The 23,369-nt window shown below is 41.5% G+C and overlaps 1 protein-coding gene across 1 annotated transcript in view; it reads left to right on the top strand.

Moving 5' to 3' along the window:
• Positions 1–23,369, top strand: part of SDHA (succinate dehydrogenase complex flavoprotein subunit A) — a 160,783-nt gene that overhangs the window by 9,796 nt on the left and 127,618 nt on the right. Inside the window, exon 2 of the mRNA XM_072412019.1 lies at positions 4,640–4,726. Coding sequence (XP_072268120.1) covers positions 4,640–4,726 — 87 coding nt within the window. The remainder of the gene's footprint in view (positions 1–4,639; positions 4,727–23,369) is intronic.

The following is a 23,369-nucleotide window of genomic DNA, read 5'->3' as shown; positions in this document are numbered from 1 at the left end:
TCGTTACCTCTATGTGCAGTATCGGTGCTATACGATCGTTCATATATATCGTGCAGGAACGTTCGTCGTTCGTTTTCCGACGATAATAATTGGAAGTGTGTATGTAGCTTTAGTCTAGTTTAGCATGGCAGTCCTAATTGTTGCATTGAAGAGTTCTGAAGTAGTACTGGGGATATTGACATCGTTAGACAAGTCATTGAAACCTCTCAGTTGATTTGTTTGCAGCAAGGAATGGGTTGTTTAAAGCCTGGTGGCCCATCAAAGAATTCACATTGCTTCCTGTAGCTTGAACAATATAAATGACTGATGCCAACCAGTCATACTGGAAAGGTGATCTAGTACCCTGTCAGTCAGGAAACCAGTTTGTTGAAGTAATCTCCTCTGTTAATAAATATCCTAGCTGTTAGGTATTAAAGGAGTCGCCAAATCTCTGACTAAAACTTGACTGGATGGGCCAGACTTTACCTTGTTTGGGAACTCTAGGGGTTTTCTGTGGAACATGCCTTCCTTTCCCTGCGGCTAGAGTTGTCTAACATTTTTCTCTGTTGCATGAAAGCTCAGAATGCTGGTATTTCTGTGTTCGAAGCTCTGTGTTTAAGGCAGGTAGTCTCCAGTGTAGCTCACCCTGCTTGTTCAAACAGAGCAGGGCATCTTGAATCTTTCTCTCTTTTTTAACCAATGTGTAACCAAAGAGATATTCTTTTTGTACCCACAAGGTAGTTTTCTTCATGTTCAGTTAACATACAGCTCTGTGAACTATAAAAAGTAGATTGCAGGTAAGCATGCTTTATTGCAGTATGGGTAACACCTGTCCATTCTGCAAAAAGAGTCCTAACTGCGCACAATTTGTGTTCAGGACTATTGTAATGCTTTAAGTCGATGAAACTGTAGAAGTAATGGCTATCCAGCTTGTCAAACTTTTAGCAATTTGTCTTTTCATGAACCACCCTGGAGGAAAGTGAAAATGTATTACTGGGTAACTTTTTTAAAGAAATAAGAGCATTGAGGTCTCGCTTCGTATATATTTTTATGATTTTACTTGTCATCCATCTTCACTGTTATACCTGTAAATTTTTTTAAGCTGAGTGGGGGGGAAGCTGTAGCTGGGTGGTTAAAAAGGGGGTGTGGCATGACAGAGCAAATTTAGTGTTCAGTTTTTTATGCCATAGGTATCCAGTAACCCCTATTATCATCAGTGTTCTATACTTTGTTCCAACTTTCTAATACCTGTTCTGTTAGTATCTCCAATTTTTACATTTTTGTATTATGGCCAACTGTTCAGTGTTAGCGTAGTGTAACAAGTTAGGCTTAGTTTACATTAGAAGTAAAAAAAACACAATTTACTGCTCCCAAATGACTACTGGCAGCTGCTAGGCACCTGGGGTTGGTAACATGGCTTTTTTGTACCTACAGTTTTTCAAGCAGCAGCACTTCCTGGCGTGAGGAAGCAGTAAATACAACCTTTCTGCCAGTGTAAAATCAGCGTGGCTTTAGATGTGTCCCTCTGGGGCTCTACTTCAATAAAGCGAAACATTGTGAAATTTTTTGTTTCGTCTTTATTTCTCCACAAACCAAGCCCAGTGAGTCCCACGCTGGCTTGGTTTCCCTCTGGTTTCTGATCTTGCACTGTGCATGTGTGAGCACATTTTTATTATTTAAAAAAGTGACATTTATATAACGGGGGGGTCTGCAGCCTCCTGGGATATTTGTCACATATACCAAGAGTCTGTGGGCTGCTTTTTCTGCGCATGCATCTTTAGAGGCTTTCCTATAATGTAAAAGAAAAAAATGTGCTTAATCTCATACATGAGCAGTGCAAGGCGGAATTGGATGCAAAAGTGAGCATCAGTAACAAGGGAATCTGAGCCATCGTGGGACTTGCTGGCCTCCTTTTGTGAATGTGTCAAGTTGGGGGAAAAAATGTTTTCGCAAAAGTTCACTTGAAGTAAATATACCCTTAGGGGCACATCTGAAGTTAGGCTGATTTCACACTGACAGTAAGGTTGTGTTTGCTGCATTTACTTCTCACGTTCCTCTCGCCAGGAACCACTGCTGCCTAAAAAAAAGTGTTAGGTCTGAAAAAGCCGAGCAATCACCACTTCTTACCAATCCCAGGTACCTAGCAGTTGCCATTAGCCACTCAGGAGGGGTAAATGGTACAATATTTTTCCTGCTAAAGTGAACTAAGCCTAACTTGTTACACTACATTGATTACACTCTTAAAACTTAGAACACTAGGAAAGTTTGGTCACAATACACAGCACTGGACAGCTGGGGCATAATATGGATTTACTGAAAAATTGTATATACTAATGGGGCAGGCATTAGAAAGTTGGAAACAGTATAGGGGGTTTGTGGAACAATGAAACAATAATAGGGGTTACTGGATACTTATGGCATAAACAACTCAGGGTACTAAAATGTGTTTTGTTTTGCCATGCCCCCTTTTTAACCACCCAGATACAGCTTCCCACCACCCAGCTAAAAAAAATTTCTGCGGCGAACACTGGAGTAGGTAAAAATTTAAGGGGCCCCACCCCAATGCTCCTTGGGCCCCAGGGGTCCACAATTTGCATTTTCAATTTAGGACACCTAGGCACACTTTTCTTTTGAAACGGAAACCCCAATGTTTAATTTTAATAAGTTTTTAAAATTGGGACTCCCCCACCCCCCCCACCCCCTTATATTTTAAATTAAGGGCACTGAATTGGTACCAGCTATGAGAGACCCTGTGCACCCTGAAATTTTCAAGTTGATAATCAGTGGTTTAGGAGATATGAGGGTTTGTACACAGTGAGTTGTAAGACTGCAGAATGGAGCATTTCACACACACAGCTACAGCTCCGTGTGCTGCCAATGATGCATATGCAGAACTTGTACATGGCCATGTGTTTTTTGCTGTGCTCCCCTGCCCACCTCTCAGCAGCAGCTTGATTCCTCTGAACAGATGGAGCCCCTCCATACCTTGCTGAGGGTTAGAGCTGTGGGGTAGCCGGGCACTGCGCCCAGGGGGAACTATGCATTTTGCCATAAAGTGAAGAAATGGCTCCTGTGAACTGTCATGGATGGCAGCAGATAATTCCCAGCTTGCTTGTAATGGAGTTTTCTAGCGCTTGTAGTTTTGTAGTCTGCTTGTCCCCACGATATTAGTCTTTCAAGTATTTTTATTGTATATACCAAGTTCTTAGTTTGGATATTTGATGACCTACTATTTGGCCAGCTTTTGTTGGTCTTTCTGGATGATGACCATCTAATAATGATGATATTATAAATAGTATTATTCACTGTTCATTAAATAGGGGTTGCAAATGACAGACAAATCCAGTGATGTGGGAGAGGACCCTGCTCCAAAGAGCCTATAATCTAGGAGGTGGGGGAAGCATCACACAATTGAGGGGGGGAGATATGAAGTGATGAGAAGTAGTGAGGGTTTCAGACAGAAGATGGGTAGACAAGTTTTAAAAGATGGGTTTTGAGTGCTTTTTTATGAGCAGAAAGTAGGAGCAAGCCGAATAAGACATTCCAGAGAGTTGGGACAGCTCTAGAAAAGTCTTGGAGCTGTGCATGTGACGAGGTTATGAGTGAGGAAGTCATTTGTTGAAGAACTACAAAGGGATGCGGAAGAGGAGTGATGGGAAGGATGGCTAAGTCTAGATGAAGCATTCATAATAGATTGTAGAGGAAAGAGTCAGGTTAGTGGAATACCAGAGAGTCGTATATTAAAGTAGTCCAGACAGAGCATATAAAAGGAGTTTGGTCTCAAATGACAGGTAGGAGCGGATTTTGGAGATGGCGCTAGTGAAAGTGATAGGACCTGGAAGTGTTCTGAATATGAGGGTTAAATGAGAGGGTAGAATCGAAGGTGATACCAAAACAACCTGCCTGAGAGGAGGGATGAGTAATAGTTTTAACAATTGGAATTATGTGAGGGGGGATTTGGAATTTGAGGGGGTGAAGATGAGTTTGGTTTTATCCAGGTTGAGTTTCAGAAATCTGTCAGCCATCCATAACGAGATAGCTGACAGGCAGCATGAAACCTTATCCAGGACTGAGGGAGACAAATTAGGGGTGGACAGATATATTTGATTGTCATCAGCATACAGATGGTATTGTAAACCAAAGGAGTCTATGAGACTACAGAGTGAGGAGGTGTATAGAGAAAGGAGAACTGGCCGACGGACTGACCCTTGGGGAACACCAACAAGGAGGAGAGTGGCAGGAGAGAAATTACTTTTGAAAGAAACTTGAAAGGAGCAGTCAGACAGGTAGGAAGCAAACCAAAGCCAGACTGGGGAGAGTTGGTGTTCAGGTAATTGAGTCTCTTACAGACAAGTCGTTCCAAGAAGTTTGGAAACATGGGAGAAGGGAGATAGGACAGTAGGTAAAGGTTGGTAAGGGTCTAGTGAGGGTCCCCCCCCCTTTAAAAAAAAAAGTTGTTTTACAAAGTTGTTTTAAGAAATTAAAAAAAAAGATGCTCCTTTTCTAATTTATATTGTGTTAAATATTGGTTTTGGGTTTTTTATACACTCCACTCTACAATAAAAAAAATAAATAGTAGGTTACATTGCATACCCTTCAATTATGAATTCCATATAGCTTGTCCAGTTGCAACAGTTGTAATCTGTCTATTTTCTTCTAGATATTGGCTTCTTCTCCTTCCATGTCAAGGGCCTTCCATTTCAATGTTTATGGCAAGAAATCTGCATCGGCTAAAGTTTCTGATTCGGTAAAGTTGTGTTTTTGTTTGTTTGTTTTTTTGTTTGTTTTTTTTTTTTTTACATTAAAATTTATAAACATAACTTAGGCACATTTTAATTTTGTTAACTGGAGGTATCTGAATTTCAGATCCTCAAGTCCTGAATGGAGGAGGTGGGTTACCCAAGATTGCCAATATAGGCCAGAAGACGTGGAAACACACAGTAGGAGTGTTTTCTCAGACATCCCATTTGGGCCCCCTAGTTGGATAGCCTTTGGACATTTCAGTCATCCTGTATTAATATCAAAGTACAGTAGTCAGTGGGATCCAGAGTGACTGGCTGTTTATTTTCAGAATGCCTGTACCAATATACTATCACCATATGGAAAGTTACATAACCTTAAAAAAAATTAGGTACTCCCCGTCCCTCTAAAGACGTGGAGAAAAACAAAAATACTAGAGAGCCTAGGTAGAGTTCGCTTCCAAATGAAATTGAAAGTTGGAGTGTAACTTGTGAAAATACGTCAGTGGTATCCGAATTGGGCGTGTCTGCAGTAGATGTACTCTGGGCAAGATACCCAACATGTTTGACAACATTAATCTGTCCATCAAAATGGGCCTCCCTGCCCTGTTACACATTCCTGTCTTCTTAACTAACATTCTGAACTTCAGTTGGGGAATGGGGAGATGTAAGAAACTAAAAATATGGGATATTTGTGTCACATATCCCAAGAGGCACTGCACTGCTCCTTGTGTGCATGCATCTTCAGAGGCTTTCCTATAATGTAAAAAAAAAAAAAAGTGTTCAATCTCATGCATGTGCAGTGCAAGGCAGCACTAGATGTGCAAGTCAGCATCAGAGAAAACGTAGAAGCTGAGCCAGCATGGGCCTGCTGGGCTAATTTTGTAAAAAGATCAAGTGAAAAAAAAAGTTTTAACAAAAGTTTACTTTAAATATAGACACAGGAGCACATCTGAAGTTGGGCTGAATTCACACCGGCAGTAAGGTTACATTTGTCCATTCCTCATGCCAGAAACCACTGCTTCTTAAAAGACTTATAGCTCTGAAAAAGCCTAGCACTCACAGCCTGTTACCAATCCCAGGTGCCCAGCACTTACGGCCTGTTACCAATCCCAGGTGCCCAGCACTTACGGCCTGTTACCAATCCCAGGTGCCCAGCGCCTGTTACCAATCCCAGGTGCCCAGCACTTACGGCCTGTTACCAATCCTAGATTCCTAGCAGTTGCCAGAAGTCACTCAGAAGGGGTAAATGTTTTTTGCTGCTAATATGAGCTAAGCCTAACTTGTTACATCACATTCATTATACTATTACACTACTACAAAGGAATATACTCTTAAAACTTAGAACACTACTAAGTTGGGTCACATTACTCGGCATAGGACAGTTGTGGCAAAATACATAGAATAGAAAAATTGGATATACTAACGGGGCAGGCGTGGTATAAACAAGTGGGAGCACTAAATTTGTTGTGTTTTGCCACACCCCCTTTTTCACTACCCGGCTACAGCTTCCCACCACCCGGCTGAAAAAAATTTCTGGTGAGAACACTGCCTGTGTGTGTGTGTTTGTGTTTTTTTTTTTTTTTTTTTTTTCTAACGTGATCAAATGATAGCATACTTTGCTTGTATGTTACTGTGCAACGTATGCGTAACTTAACCACAGTGGTTCTGCTGTTTTTTCTCACTTTTTCTCATGTTGGTTTTCATGTGCAATCAACAGTTATGTTTACTTGGCGGTGGACACTAGGTCTTGAATGCACCTGCTGCTATTCTTCTGATAGCTTGGGTGCATTTGCCACTATATGGTTATGGATTGCTATCTTGGCCTTCAGCCTGGGACGATCTTTGGGTCAGGTATTTTAGGTTTTCTTGATTAGGGATGACTGCCCCAATTACAATGTCTTACCCACCCCCGATTTCTCAGGGGGAACTCCACCTGGTTTCTTGGAATGGAGGAGGTTGTAATCACCCTATCAAGCGTTACAAAGTAACTGCTCATTTACGCTCCTTCCACCCGGATTTCCTTCTGAGGAAACTCATTTGAAGCAGGGAGATACTCTTCGTCTCCCAGGATCTTGGGTTGTAGAGGTGATTACTTCCTCCTATGCTAGGAAATGAGGAGTAGCTATATTCTTTTTGAAAATGCTGGACAACTTTTTTCTAATTTTGGTTCGGTACATTACCACAATTAATTTTAAATAAAAAACAACTCGGATGCAGTTGGACTGCAGACTTTCAGCTTTAAATTCAGTGGGTTAAGCAAAGATTGCATAAAAATATGAGGAACTAAAGCCTTTTTTACACCATCAGTTTATTTCAGTGGCTACAATGTAATTGGACAATTGGCTCAAAGGCTATTTCATAGGCTGGTGTGGGCAATTTCTTTGTTATGTCATTGTCAATTAAGCAGATAAAAGGCCTAGAGTTGATTTGAGAAGAGGGTGCTTGTATGTGAAAGATTTTGCTGTGAACAGACAACATGTGGTTAAAGGAGCTCTCCATGCAGGTGAAACAAGCCATCCTTAAGTGGCAAAAACAGAAAAAACCCATCTGAGAAATTGCTACAATATTAGCAGTGGCAAAATCTACAGTTTGATACATCATGAGAAAGGAACAAAGCACTGGTGAACTTGCAACGCCAAAAGTCGTGGACGTCCACGGAAGACAACAGTGGTGGATGATCGCAGAATCATTTCCATGGTGAAGAGAAACCCCTTCACAACAGCCAACCAAGTGAACAACACTCTCCAGGAAGAAGGTGTATCGATATCCAAGTCTACCATAAAGAGAAGACTGCAAGGTGGAAGCCACTCATAAGCTTCAAGTATAGAAAGGCTAGATTGGACTTTTAGATTGCTCAAAAACATCTAAAAAAAGCCAGCACAGTTCTGTAAAAACATTCTTTGGACAGATGAAACCAGGATCAACCTTTACTAGAATGATGGCAAGAAAAAAGTGCAGAGAAGGCGTGCAACAGCTCATGATCCAAAGCATACCACATTATCTGTAAAACATTGCAGAGGCAGTGTGATGACTTGGGCGTGCATGGCTGCCAGTGGCACTGGGACACTAGTGTTTATCGATGTGACACAGGACAGAAGCCGCCAAATGAATTCTGAGGTGTTCAGAGACATACTGTCTGCTCAAATCCAGCTCAATGCAGTCTAGATGATTGGAAGGCGTGTGATAATACAGATGGACAATGACCCAAAACATACAGCCAAAGCAACCCAGGAGTTTATTAAAGCAAAGAAATGGAATATTCTTGAATGGCCAAGTTAGTCACCTGATCTGAACCCAATTGAGCATGCATTTCACTTGTTGAAGACTAAACAAAACAGAAAGGCCCACAAACAAACAGCAACTGAAAGCGGCTGCAGTAAAGGCCTGGCAGAGCATTAAAAAGGATGAAACCCAGCATCTGGTTATATCCATGAGTTCAAGACTACATGCTGTCATTGCCAGCAAAGGGTTTTCAACCAAGTATTAGAAATGAACATTTTATTGTTAGCTTTTTAATTTGACCAATTTCTTTTGAGCCCCTGAAATAAAGTGATTGTGTTAAAAAAAGAAAGAAACTACTCCCGTTGGTCCAAAGTACATAAAACCTTTTCCAGAAGGACTTCTTTTTAACTGTGACACCCTTTTTCATAGAACCTCTAATGTGTTATATCATCCTATTTTTTTTATTGGACCATGCCCATGTCTCTATGAAGGTAACGTTTTCAATCTCGCTCACTTATTTGACAAGGTGGGGCTTTCCCACGGATCTGTACTCCTTCTTCAGCTTTCCAATCCTTTTTACTGGCATCTTGGGCTAAGATGACAACAAGATGACAACTTACAACACTAATATGGGAAACTGGAAAGGCTGTAATGTGGGGTCAAGTCTCCTCTTATGTTATTGGGCAGCAAGCAGGAGAGAAACTATGTAAATCGCTATATGTGGCGGCTACACACCGTAATCATGTGCACAATCCTACTGACACTACTAGGTGAGCCTGGCTGCAGGTGGCTATGATCTAGGATAATCACTTAAATGCTAAGGCCTTACTTAAAACCCTACATACCAATTATAAATTTTACAGATCGGGAAACAAAACCGGCTCACTCCTAGATAACTTGGCATCATCTCAACAACCAAAACATTCTATTCACACGATAAGGAATGCCACAGGAGTTAAATGTTTTGCCCAGGCAGAAATTATTCATATTTTTGAAAAATACCACACAAATCTATTTGGTGCATTACCTCTGCAGCTGCTGCTAGAAAAGTTTTTTTTTTTTCCAAAAAGCAAAACCACTGCCATTATTGTCAATGCAACAAGAATAGTTAAACGCCCCAATAATGGATTAAGGAAGTGGTTAGGGCTGTTAAATCCCTTTCCCTGGGGAAGACGCCGGTTCCAGATGACCTACCGGTTGAATTTTTTAAACCACTAGAAACATATATCTCTCCCCTGCTGCTGAAATTATACAATGGCATTTTAGAAAGTCCAATTTCCTTTCCAGGTTTCACCCAAGCCCATACTTCTTTAATTCCTAAACCATATAAAAATACTGAATACCCCTCTTCTTATAGACCAATCGCACTGCTTAATACAGATTACAAAGTGATGGCTAAAATCATGGCCGGTCGGTTACAACCAGTCTTCAGTTAAGATTTATAAGAAACCAACATATTTCCATTGAGATAAGAAGAACCATAGCTGCAACTACTCTTACATATAACAAAAACCTTGTACTCTTAAGTCTTGTGGCTGAAAAAGCGTTCGACAAAATACTCTGCAGTGTTCTCCCCAGAAATTTTTTTCAGCCGGGTGGTAGGAAGCTGTAGCCGGGTGGTAAAAAAGGGGGTGTGGCAAAACACGGCAAATTTAGTGCGCCCAGTTGTTTATGCCATGGATAACCAGTAACCTCTTATTGTTTCCGTGTTCTACCTTCTCCCAATTACTTGTTACAACTTTGTAATGCCTTCCCCGTTAGTATATCCAATTTTTCTATTCTATGTACACAGGCCATAAGTGCTGGGCCCCTAGGATTGGTAACAGGCCATAAGTGCTGGGCCCCTAGGATTGGTAACAGGCCATAAGTGCTGGGCCCCTAGGATTGGTAACAGGCCATAAGTGGTAGGCCCCTAGGATTGGTAACAGGCNATAAGTGGTAGGCCCCTAGGATTGGTAACAGGCGATAATTGCTGGGCACCTAGGATTGGTAACAGGCGGTAAGTGCTGGGCACCTAGGATAGGTAACAGGCGGTAAGTGCCTGGCTTTTTCAGAGCTAGAAGTTTTTTAAGCAGCAGTGGTTCCTGGCATGAGGAATGGACAAATCTAACCTTACTGCCGGTGTGATTTCAGCCTAACTTCAGATGTGCTCCTGTGTCTATATTTAGTTAAAGTGAACTTTTGTGAAAACATTTTTTTGTTCACTTGATTCCTTTACAAAATTAGCCCAGCAGGCCCATGCTGGCTCAGCTTCCACCTTTTCTCTAATGCTCACTTGTACGTCCAATGCTGCCTTGCACTGCACATGCATTAGATTGAACACTTTTTTTACATTATAAGAAATCCTCTGAAGGTGCATGCACACAAGGAGCAGTGCAGAGCCTTTTGGGATATGTGACACAAATATCCCAGGATACTGCGGATTTCCCCTTCGGTCTTTACCGAAATGGAAGTGAAGACTGAAGGGGAGAGGTCCTCTCCACAAAAGTGTAAATACAAAAAACGCACATTTTTCCATTATATAACCGAGAAAGTCACTCTTTAATATAATGTTAAAATGTAGCGGTGCTTTAATAGCATAATGCATGTGATATCAGATGGGGACAAGACAGACAGTGACCCCCTCTCATCACTGCCCATATTCTATATAAAAACACTGTCTGTGAAGTTTATCCGCAGTGTGTAATGTCATCGGCAGCGCAGTGTGATCGCTATGTGAGTGTAAAAACTGCTTGTCATATTCTGCAGCCTAACAACTTGCTGTGTTCAAACCTTCAGATCTCCTAAACGGTTCGTTGTATTAACTTGAAATTTGTAAGGTACACGTGGAGGCATAGGAAACTGAAACTGTAGGTGCAAGTGGGGGACACTTGTGGCTAAACCTTTCTAAAATGTAATTACTATGGCATTATGAGAACATAAATCTCTACCTAGCAAAGTTTGCTGCCTGCTCTGTTACACATATCTGTCTGCATCTTACCTCAAACACCAATTTCTCCAGAATTAAGAGGTGCAGGGAAACAAAAATATAAATGGAAGTGGAAGACACGTGTGGCGATCACCTTTCATCACTGTGGCATCATTACATTAAAAAAAACTGTCCATCAAAATGCTCTTTCTTGTTACACATGACTGTAACCTTCCTGTACCTCAACCTCAATAACATTTAGTGAGCAGAGTTCATTTTCTAATGATGCCATAGTGATGACGTTTTAGGGTATGTTAGTCACAGATGTTCCCCACTTGTACCTATATTTTTGGTTTCTTACACCTCCCCATTCCCCAATTGAAGTTCAGAATGTTAGATAAGTGGACAACAGGCACGGAGGCCCATTTTGATGGGCAGAGTATTTTATGCTCTAATGATGCTGCAGTAATGAGATTGTAGGGGGAGAGTGTGCCCGCCACTTGCACCTATATTTTCAGTTTTGTACCCCCACTCTCAGAGAAATTGGTGTACAAAGAAGAGAAGCAGACAGTAGTTTCATAGGTATAGATTTGTGACGGGTAGGTATATATTTAGGGGTCCCACCCCAATGCTCCTTGCTATGTTAGTGGCTCTGGGGTCCCCAATTTACACTTTTAATTTAGGACTCCTAGTTGCACTTTCCTCTGAAACAGCAACCCCAAAGATTAATTTTCATAACTTACATTTGTGAGCCCCAAATCTTGAAATTATTTAAAGCTGGGGGGCTGAAATTGTAATAACTAGTATCTATGAGGGTCCCCTGTACACCCTGAAAATGACAGGTCCTTGTGACATACACATTAGGAGATATGGAGGTTTGTACACAGAGCTGAGGATGCAGAATGACAGGCAGAGCTAGAGGTGGATACATTTCACAGGCAGAAATCGGAGCTCGTACTATGAGATGGGGACGGGGCTGCCTGTGTTTCCTTCACATGAGGGCTGAAACTGTGTGCTCAGCTCTCATCGGCAGCAGCAATCCTCTGAACGGATGACACCGAGCACAGAGCAGCCTCACTGAGATCCGTGCATCCGAGGATGAGAGCTGCCGAGAGCTGGGCGGGGTATTCAAATCAGCCGGGCGGAGCAACCGCCTAAAAACCTCTGGGGAGAACTATGCTCTGGCCCTATTTACAATTGCTGCTTGAACACAGATAGTTTGGGACCCTCTTTCAATCGTATGCAAAATTTTTATACAATCATCACACCACACATTTTTTAGTGAAGAGTCAACTCTCTTGGCCCATAACAATGCACAGTGGAATCTTACAAGGTTATCCCTTGTCCCCACTATTATTTAATCTAGCTTTGGACCCACTATTGGGTTTGTTGGAAGTGGATGCCGGGTTTTCTGGGATGTAATTTGGCACTACTGAAACAAATTTACAGCATTTGCAGATGACATTTTTTTTTATCTCAAACCCGAAGGACTCGCTTCCTAGTATTATGAACACTTTTAAAATATTTTAAAAAGTATTGAGATATATAATAAACTTTGACAAATCTGTGGCACTTTTTTTCTTTCTAAACCTAACTGGAGCTCTCCCTACCTATTTCAATGGGCAAGATGGCAGAAAATATTTTTATGGCAAAAGGTACCTTACACAAACTGATCAATTAAACATCTAGCAGTCCAGGCTCATATAAGAATCTGCATTAACTAGGGTCCATATTCATGTATAAACCAGTGGTTGGTATCAACAAAAATACAGGTAAAACCTCTTAAGGATAAAATACAAAAAGACAAAAACCAGAATAACAAATAGCCCTTGGGAAGGTGAGAGGGGGAAACAAAAACGGGTAATATTATCTGAGAGGTAGCCCTCAGTGCCAAAGTCAAAGGCTCTAATGACAGTTACTACTTTAGCGTAGATGTGCTTGGATTTTAGGAGATTCTTTAAACCAGTCCCAGGCAGCCCATGTTATCTTAAATTGCTTGGTTCGATCATTATCTTCTGCGACCAACATTTCCATGTTGCGAGTTTTCTCAAGTTCTGAGAACCAGTCCTGGATGGTAGGAGCTATAGATTGTTTACATAATCTTAGAATCGAGACCCTAGCAGCCATAAGAAAGTGACGGCGTAAACCCTTCTTAATGTTTTTGTCACCGATCCCAGCAAAAACAGGGGATCTGTAACCCCTTCAGTGTCACCCACCTTGCAGTCCCCTGCTGCCAGCACCATCTCTGCTTCCGGATCCAGCTCTGCACACTACCTGGTCCAGGTCATGTCATTCTCGGTCAGCTGCTCCCTTGCTTCAGACGACTAGGGTGTTCCGCAGACGCATTCCCTCTGCTGACAGACATGTGAACAACACCTGAGGCTCATCTCATCTCATCATCAGCAGTCTCCCTGCGGGTGGGGTTGGTGTCTGCAGCTTACATGACAGTGTTCTCCCCAGAAATTCTTTTCAGCCCGGTGGGGAAAAATGTAGCTGGGTGGTAAAAAAAGTGGGCGGGGCTAGACACAGCAAATTTGGAGCTCCTAGTTATTTATGCCATAGGTATCCAGTAACCCCTGCTATTGTGTCAGTGTTCTACCTGCCCCCTATACTTTGTTCCAACTTTCTAATGCCTGGCTTGTAAAAATGTACAATTTTTTCCATTATTTTGTATTATACCCCAACAGTCCAGTGCTGTGTATTTTAATCCAACTCCCTAGTGTTCCATGTTTTAATAGTGTAATACCTTGTTGTAGTGTAATATTGTGATCAATGTGGCTTAACAAATTAGGCTTAGTTCACATTGGCAGTAGAAAATGCCCCTCCTAAATGACTACTTCTTGGCAACTGCTGGGCACCTGGAACTGGTAACCGGTGATAACTGCTGGGCACCTGGGATTGGTAACCGGGGATAACTGCTGGGCACCTGGGATTGGTAACCGGTGATAACTGCTGGGCCCCTGGGATTGGTAACCGGTGATAACTGCTGGGCACCTGGGATTGGTAACCGGGGATAACTGCTGGGCACCTGGGATTGGTAACCGGTGATAACTGCTGGGCCTTTTAGGCCTAGCAGTTTTTCAAGCAAGCAGCAATCATTGCGTTCAATCCTTTAGATCTCCTAAATTGTTGGTTGTATTTACCTAAAATTTTTAAGGTACACGGGACTCTCATAGCTACTAATAACCAACATTTCTTTTTTTAATTTCAAGAATTTCAAAATATGGGGATCATGAGTTTAAAAACTTGTGGAAATTGAAAGATTTGGGTTGCTGTTTTGTAAGAAAATACACCTAGTAGCGCAAAATGGAAAATGCAAATTAAGGACCCCCGGGGACACTTGCATATCAAGAAGCATTGGGTGGCCCCCTAAATGTTCTTTGAATCCTTGAATGCTTAAATGCTTCTGTTCTTTGAATCCCAGTTTATCTAGAATGGGGAGGTGCAGGAAACTGAAAATGTAGATGCAAGTGGGGAACAGATGTATAAACCCCTAAAATTTCATTAGCATGGCATCATTATAACATAAAAATCTCTGCCCATTAAACTGTCCGCTTCCCTACCTTAAACCCCAATTTTTCTAGAACAGAGAGGTGCCCATCTAAAGTTTGCCCATCAAAACACGCTGCCCTGTTACACATGACTTACTCTACCGGTACCTAAACCCCAATTTCATTTTGATGGGCAGAGTTTTTTTTTGTTCTAATGATGCCGTTGTAATAAAACTTTAGTGGGTGTTATTTACAGATGTTCCCCACACATTTTCAGTTTCCTACACCTCCCCATTCCAGAGAAAAATGGCCCCCGCCCCTACATTTTTGGCTTTGTACACCCCACCATTTTAGGGAATTTGGGGTTCAAAGAAGAGACGCAGATAGGGTAACGTAGTATGACCGTTAGAGATTTGTGAGAGATAAGTATAACTTTAGGGGTCCTTCCCCAATGCTCCTTTCTATGTAAGTGGTCCTGGGGGTCCCCAATTTGCATTTTTGATTTAAGACTCCCAGGCGCACTTGCTTTTAATACTGCAACCCCAATGTTGTACTTTTACAATTCTGATCCCCATATCATGAAATTTGTAAAAGCTGGGGTGCTGAAATTGTGAATGGTGCTAACTATTCAGTGCTAACTAACAGTGTTCCCTGTGCACCCTGAAAATTTCAAGTCATTATGACACAGTTTAGGGGATATGAAGGTTTATGCACAGAGATCTGTAAGGCTGAGGAATGTGACATGCTGCATTTATACACACTGCTCTGATGACATCATCATGCACACCCACTGGGCGGAGACATTGTTTGCACGATGTTTCTTTTTTTTTTCTCCAAAACACTCGGCACAGCTATGAGAGAGGGGGGGACAGCCTGTGTCCTGATCTCCTCATAGCTGTGCTGTGCTCTCCTCACTCCGCCCAGCTCTAATCAGCGGAGAACGGAGCAAGCAGAGCAGCCTCTCCGGTGTCTGTTCAGAGCTGCTGGAAATGTGCCAGGCAGAATAATCACAGTAGGTCTACCCCCCAAAAACTGGCTGGGGAGAACTATGCATGACCTACACTCATCACATGACATCCCCTTTTTAAGGAAGTGGCCTGGCAACAGGAAGTTGCCAGTACAAGGAGTTCCTTGTGGTTCTACTCCCAGGTTTCCAGTCTCCTAGGTTTCTCCCTAGTGCTCCAGTTCCTGCTTACTGTTCCAGTGTTATCCGTGTACCGACCCAGGCTTATTTCCTGACGACTCTTGTTTGCTGCCTGTCCTGACCTTTGGCTCGTTTGACTACTGTTTTGGATTCCCCTCTAGCACTATGTTTTGGTTCCTGCTTTGTTAGCATGTTAGCAGTCACCTGCCTTGGCGGACACGGGGGCCGCAACCTGGCAGTACTTTGCCGCACAAACAACCTCACGTCTAAAGACTCTGGAGAGGGCCAAGCTACTGCTTAGACCCTGCACTCTGTGCTTGTCTCCACCGACTTGGTGGGTGACAGAGTGAGTCCACCACTTGGCCCTGTGGAGCCTTGACAGTTTTTGAGGGATCTAGAACCATGGATAGGAGTGTCACCTGGTTAGAAATGGTGGACCCGTTAGAATTATTGTACAACCAAATAATTATTTCCCAGAACCAGAATATGATTGGGCATTCCCACCATAGATGAAGCATTGTTCCTCTTTGTGAGTGACAGCGCCAACATCTATCCGACTGCTGTGAGGAAATAAAATGTAATTCCGCTGGCCAACAATACCATCTAGATAAAATCTTGTAATTGGTCTCTTGGGCTTTACATGCCAGAGCGAGAGTATGTGTAAGGATAAAGGATTTCTCCCAATCCTCCATAGTTATCAATCCTAGGTCTCTCTCCCAGTACTGTGTATACACAGGGATGGTGGAATCACAGTTCTGGACAATCAGCCTTTATAACAGAGATATTACATGGGTGGGGCGATCGGTGGAACAGAGTAAAGCTTCAAGTTTCTTCAAACCCCCGTGTAACAATTATGTATTATTGAAAGAAGCCACAAAAAAGGTCAGTTGTCTACGCAAAAGCCAAGATAGCATCTTACTACTACCTGATATAGTAAGAGATGACATAGGAGGTACTCTACCATTATGGAGAAAGCTCCTAAGGTGATAATCGGGAGCGGACCAAGATAAAAATCGTGTTACACCCATCACTGGTGGGAATTTAGGGTTAATAAATAGTGGTGTATTGGGGCCTGGTCTGGTGGATGTCTTGCCTAGTGTGATAAGAGATATCCCAGGTATGTAATAAGTTCATTATGAGTTTAGGTATGGGAAAATTTGGTTGCAAAAGGGACTGGTCTACCCAAGGTAGGGACCGGAGACTGGGGAAAGAGACTCTTCTAACATTACCATCCCTTCAATTCTTTATTATGAAACCAATCTACCAGTCGTACAAGGACTGATGCACGGTAGTGGGAAATAATATCTGGGACTCTACTCTGCCTTTATTCTTAGGTTTAGCTAGGATAAGGAATGCTAACCAGGAGGGCTTGGCTTTCCACAGAAATTGTCGAAACGACGATGTACTTTGCGTAAATAATCTACTGGCATGTAGAACAATTTAGGGAGAATATCCATTTTGTTATGTAAAATCTTCAAGGAATATTATTTCTGAAGATCTAATTGCAATTTACTACATAGTGGAGTGTAATTGAATGCAAATAAATTTAGAAGGATCAGATGTAATCATTATACCCTGATACCTAACCCCATCATTACCAATCCTAAAGGAAGTGTTGGTGCTGATTGATGACATTTGGTTAGTATCTAGAGTAATATTAAGATTTTCAGACTTTGAGTAATTAACCTTGAAATTGCTATAGAGACTAAATTGATCAAATTCCTTCAGTATGGATGGTATCGTAGTATGTGGTGAGGTAATGTACAAAAGGTCATCCGCATATGGTGATAGTTTTTATTGTGAATCCCCTATCATGACACCCTTAACATCTGGGTTTTGGTGCAAGGCTACGGCTAAATGCTCCATGACCAATGCGTAAAGGGGAGGGGACAACCTCGTCTCTTGCCGTTCATGATTAGGAAGGATTCGAATAGAGCCCCTTCACCCACACACAGGCTTATGGTGAAGAATATAAGGCTGAGATTCTCGATATTGTGCTTTGCCCCAAACCCACCTGGCGTAACGCAGAGTACATGAACTGCCAGCTGACTCTGTCAAAGGCCTTTTTGGTGTCTGTTGATAAAAGGCACATTGGTGTACCCGTAGATTTAGCATATTGGATCAGCAAGATGGGTTTTAATGGTGTTATCTCTAGCTTCCCTTCCATAGGTAAACCCGGTTTGATCCTTATGTCTAACTGTAGGCATGTATGGGGATAGTCTATTGGCTATCAATTTAGAGAAATGTTTTGCACCAGCATTTATCAGAGATATGGGCCTATAATTGTAGCATATTGTGTGGTCCTTGCCCTGTTTAGGGAGAACTGTAATGTGAGCTTCTAGGCTCTGTGTAGGGAATGGTGTGTCCAGAGATTTAGAGGAAAATACTCTAGTTAAAAAGGGTACGTGATTAAGGGTGTATAGTTTATACAATCTTTGGTTAAAACCATATTTTACTGGCCGGTGTGGATTTGATCACTGTGCTAACTTCTTCCTTAGTGAATGGGGATTCTGAATGAGACGTCACTTCTGGATCTAATACTTGAAGGGCCTTTTCTGAGATATTTTTTTGAAGAGGAGGGGGGCACTGGGTCCCAGGGTATTTGGTATAAATCAGAATAGTACTTATGGAATGCCTGAAAAATGTCTCTGGGAATGGACATCATTTTGGCTGTCCCTATTGAGGGGATATATGATGTACGCAGGTGCAGGAATGAAACTAAGTGTTATAGAAAAGAGGATTTGTGGCTCACAAAATTGTTTCAAATCTTAAATATGTATTTTTACATATTGGATCAATACATAATCACAAACAATTAAAAGTGAAACTTAAACCCCAGACCTGTTTAACACTTTACAGGAATAAGATATACATAAACTTTACATACGTGCTCCTAATAACAAAGGTTAAACAAGGAGAGAGTGGGGACTGTATTTCGCTGTATGAAATCCGACGCGTTTCGCCACGAATAAGCTTCTTCTGGAATATTGACATTTGGCGAGCTTAAGGGGTCTGTATGTGCATATAAATATAAACATCAAACATTGTACATTCTATGTTATTCATATCATAGTTAATTCAAAATATCATATCGAAAAAACAGTGTATTTGTAAGTGCTAATACATATATAGAATATTAGTATAATGATATAATTCATATACTACATGTATATTGAATAACCTTAAAAAATGAATTCATAAGTTGTAGTATTACTTGCAGGTGTTGAAAAACCACAAAGGAAAGAGTGAAAAATGAATTGGTGAATGTAAGGAAATAAGTGATTGAGGCTCAGTTTTAGTAGTAGCTGTGTATAAATAGAATATGCAATTAATAATAAACTAGTAAACAAGTGCTTGTCTTTATAGTTTATAAGGACAGGGCTTAGCCTTCCATTTCCTAAGGTAAATATGTATTATATAAAGGAAATATTCTCATATTAGATGTAGGTAGAATACAAGGTTGAATACAGGTTTAAAACAAAATATAGAGAACAATTACCTGGTCCCAGGACTGCTTGTAAATAGGGATGGATGGATCCACAATTTGAATCTTACTGGAAGCCTCAATGGCTAAAATGAGTGTATAAAGAAAATGTATTAATGTCTCTGGTAGAGAAAATAAATGAGCATAAAAATGGGGATACCTTGTCCAAGGTGAGTTTAATATCCTGCAACCTTGTATCTACCTATCTAGCCTCGTGTTGTATTAGACTCCCCCTGAGAACTATCTTTATAGCTTCCTGCTGTATAGGAAGTGAAGTGGGGTCAGAGGAATGATCCTTAATAAAATTAGCAATGGTGTTGAGGACTGCTTTTGCGCATAAAGATTCTTTGAACTGGGAGTCGTACACTTCCATGTCTATTCTCTAGAGCCTTGTAGAATGTGCTCAGGGGTGCCTTGGCTTTAATAAGGACTAATAGATCTTACAAAAGGGAAAGGTTTATTTACAGCTTAGGATATTATTTACATATGATTTTCAAGACAACAGGGAAGAAGGTAAAGGGTGTATAGGAAAGGGGTCTAGCTCTATTTCTAGCACATGGTCAATCTCTCACACAACCATACACACCAGGGTTTTCTCTCCTTGAACCACACCCTGCCTCAGGTCCAGAGCGAATCACATTGTTTGATCCTTGATAAAGTCTTGATCAAGAGGTCACACAGATTGTCCTTGTCCCAGGCTAAAGGTGCGTACACACTTCCAATTTTTATCGTTCAGAACGAACGACGAACGATCGATTGGGCAAAAATCGTTCGTAAAAAAAGTAACCAACGACGCCGACGAACGAGGAAAGTCGTTGGAAACGAACGACCGGACCGGCGGATCGGATTGGACGACGATCGTTGAACATCGTTCGTGTGTACGATTGTTCGTTGATCGTCCATGGTCAGCATGCGTAATGAACGAACGTTCGTTCACTTTCCTGTCGTGCACATAGTTCCTCTATCGCTCAAACGATCGTATCTATTGTGTGTACAATATCTACGAACGATCGTGTCGTTATCTCTATGTGCAGGATCGGTGCTATACGATCGTTCGTAGATATCGTGCAGGGTCGTTCGTTTTCCAACGATAATAATTGGAAGTGTGTACGTAGCTTTAGGATTGTTGTCACATACCCCTGCCCCCTCCAGGAAGACTGAAGTTATAGTGAACTGGTTTGGACAGAAACTGCCACCAAATGGTCAAACTGGGCAAGGTGTTAATGATCCTCTGGCATCCACTCATGGAAGATCAATCATTGTCTCTGTTAAGCAATCCTTTGATGTTTGAGGGACTGCATCTGTCTCCACAGATAATGAGGTTTATAGCTTGTTTCCAAGAAGGCAGAATTGTCTTTACATACAAGTCATATTCATATCAATTTTGGTCCCTTCCAACAGGCATGCTTGTGGGATTTGGAGGGTCAGCGATACAGAAGAGCAATCAGACCAGGGGCAGGGGTCTATGGATGCAGAAGGGTGCCAGTCAAGTGCGGGATGATTCACTAGATATAATGTATGCGGCAATACATACAATGTGGGTTTAAATAGAAAGTATAGTCTTTGATCGTTGTGTGTGTGTAGTGCCCAGATATCCAATAACTCAGATCATAAAGCTTGAAGCGGAAATAATTCAATTTGGAGTATGAGATAGGGGTTTTCCCAGAGGAGCTGTCAATGCAGGTATCCAGTAAAAAATTTGAATTACCACCTGCATTAACAGTGCTCTCTGCTACTCCTTTCAAAGTCTCCAGATAATGGGAAACGGCTACTGTGGGTTGAGGGTTGGGTGCATAAAAGGAGGCTATTGTAAATTTCTTGTCCTTTATGGAAACTTAAAGGATCAGGTATCTGCCCTGAACCAAGCTTATATAGTGAGGCTAACAGGCAGGCTTGACGGGGACTGGATGGGTAGGTGCAGATAAGTCAGCTGGAAAGGTTCGGCTCTAACTCCAGAGCCTTGACAGAGCAGCTAGAAGGGAACCAACCAACTAACAAGGTAAGGGAACCAACTCCTGCTGATCTGACATTTGTCTGGTGAACAACAAGTACCAGATCAGCTGTGCTGCTGATCTGTGACAATAATATTTGTGAACGCTTGTTGTGGCTCTTAAGACCTTTAGTGTTGAAGGTTCGAATTTTCAGTAATTGTGTTTGGACAGTTAGGGATGACAGCAGGGTGGGGGGAGAGAAAGAGGATCACCAGACGGGCAAGATGGGATAGGTTCTTGCACGTGGCGTGAAGAACTAAGGTGGGATCAAAAAATCCAAAACTTTTGTCGATCAAAGACGGTAGGCCTATGAGGGGAAGTGTCGGTGAACAGTGGGGATGAATAATTCCCACCTGGGGGAACCTGTTCAGCCAGTACTAGGAAATGCATTAAACAAACCGTAAAATAACATGTAAAGTTCCAAACATTAGCATAAACAAAGTATAAAACATAGGCAAAAAAGAAAATAAGTAGGTGCATAGAATCCATTTACCAAATACTGGAGGGCCTTCAGGGAATAGCCTCTACTGTGTTATCCTGAACCATCACCAAGTGTTAAGAGTACCAACCAACTCTAAGCTTGTGGTGTAAGTATACTCGGCGGGTTTGTACTACTGCTAAGAGAGAGAACCACATTATGATGTATCTATCCACTGGTAGCCCTCGATCATACTAATCAAGTATTTAAATGGTCTTCTCAGGAGGCCCAAATAGCAAAAAAGGCAGACAGTGAGTCTTTGAGGGACAGCTAGTCTATATAATATAGACTATATAATATGTTGTCGTTATATAAATACTATGTAATAATGACCTGAAAAGATAGCTCACTACTTCAAATCTGATGTCCTGGCCATCTCCTTTAACCGATTTGCTTTTTCTGTCATTTTTTGTGTGGCCATTTTGTAGGATAGTCTTTATGCAAATACCAAAGTGTTATTGTGTGAAAGGTATAGCTGTGAGTTGAGAAATTCCCTTTCCTTGCTGAAATTAAGTATTTTGCTGTTATGGTGTTTATTGCACACAGATGTTTGCTAAACTTGGCTGTGAGCACACCTGCAATTTTTGTTGCTGGAAACTAGCTTCCAAGATTGTTTCCAGTAACAGATGAAAAACAGTGTTGTACACGCTATGCTCTCTTTGATATGTATATTGGTCATTTATGCATTTGTCAAGATGAATCCATGAACAAAGTTGGGGGGACTGCTGTACACATGTCAAATTCTTACCTGACCATTTGTATTTGGTGACAATCGGCTTGCATGTGTAAATACCATTGTTATCTTTAATCTCAAAGCAGTTCGATTAGAAAGCTACAGTGTTGTACCTGCAGGAGCACAAATTTATTACAAATGAATTAAGATTCGTTATTTATTGTGCAGTAAAGGAGGACTGAGAACAAATCTTAATGGGAAAACTATTTGAGGGATGAGGTCAGCATAGGGGGAGGATTTTTCCTTCAATAATAACACTTGACAGATAGTTGTTTTGATTTCTGTTAATCGAGAGGATACAGAGTTGCATGTATGGCACAAAAGATGAGTGGCTGTGCTGAGCTATGATGTCTTCCTTGCAATGACATGCCCCTATCCCCAGTGTAAAAAATTGGTAGCCTGCCCAAGCTTGCATTCCAGTTTCACACTCTCCAGTTCCACAATAACCTTACTGTGCCCTAAGCTGGACTGCATATTCCAGATGAGGTTGCACCAATGCTTCGTACTGTTTTTTTGTTTTTTTTTGTTTTCTTTTGAAGTAATGAAAGAAAAACAATTCACAGACTTTCAAAACTGTAGGGAGAAAAACATAAACCTTACAGTGAAGAATCCTTTCCTTATCTGGAGCTTAAACTTCTTTTCTTCCAGGAATGGTTCCTCCATTCCTTTTTTTAGTTCAGTTTGGAGGAAAAGAGTATTCCTCAGCTATGAGGAGAGATTAACTGACCTATAGCAGAGTTCCTATTGCTAACTCCTCATAGCTGAGTTCTTCCATTCCTTTTATTAGTTCAGTTGCCCTTCTCTTCACTCTCTCCAATTCCACAATGTTCTTTTTGTGAACTGGTGCCCAAACAGGACAGCATAATCCAGATGTGGTCCGACCAATGCCTTGTACAGGATTATATTTCTATCTCTATCTCTAGGCAGTCTATTCGCCTTTGTAATACAGTTGACGTTCAGAGATCCGACCTTCAATAATCTGGATCCTTCAGTTTTCCAGCAATGGATTTCGGAGCGCACTTTCAAATTTACACTGTTTTCCGGACGCGCTGTTTATGTTTTTGATGGTCCTGTACTCCAGAATCAATTTGTAATTTTTGAAAATCCGGCACTCCTCAGGTCTGGAGGTTGCTGGAATATTTGAACCTGTACTGTACAAGAAAGTACTTTGTTATCATAAAATATTTCAGCTTGGCA

This window comes from Pyxicephalus adspersus, chromosome 5, assembly GCF_032062135.1.
Source record: "Pyxicephalus adspersus chromosome 5, UCB_Pads_2.0, whole genome shotgun sequence".
NCBI classification, from domain to species: domain Eukaryota; kingdom Metazoa; phylum Chordata; class Amphibia; order Anura; family Pyxicephalidae; genus Pyxicephalus; species Pyxicephalus adspersus.
This window is presented reverse-complemented; position numbering and strand designations above follow the sequence as displayed.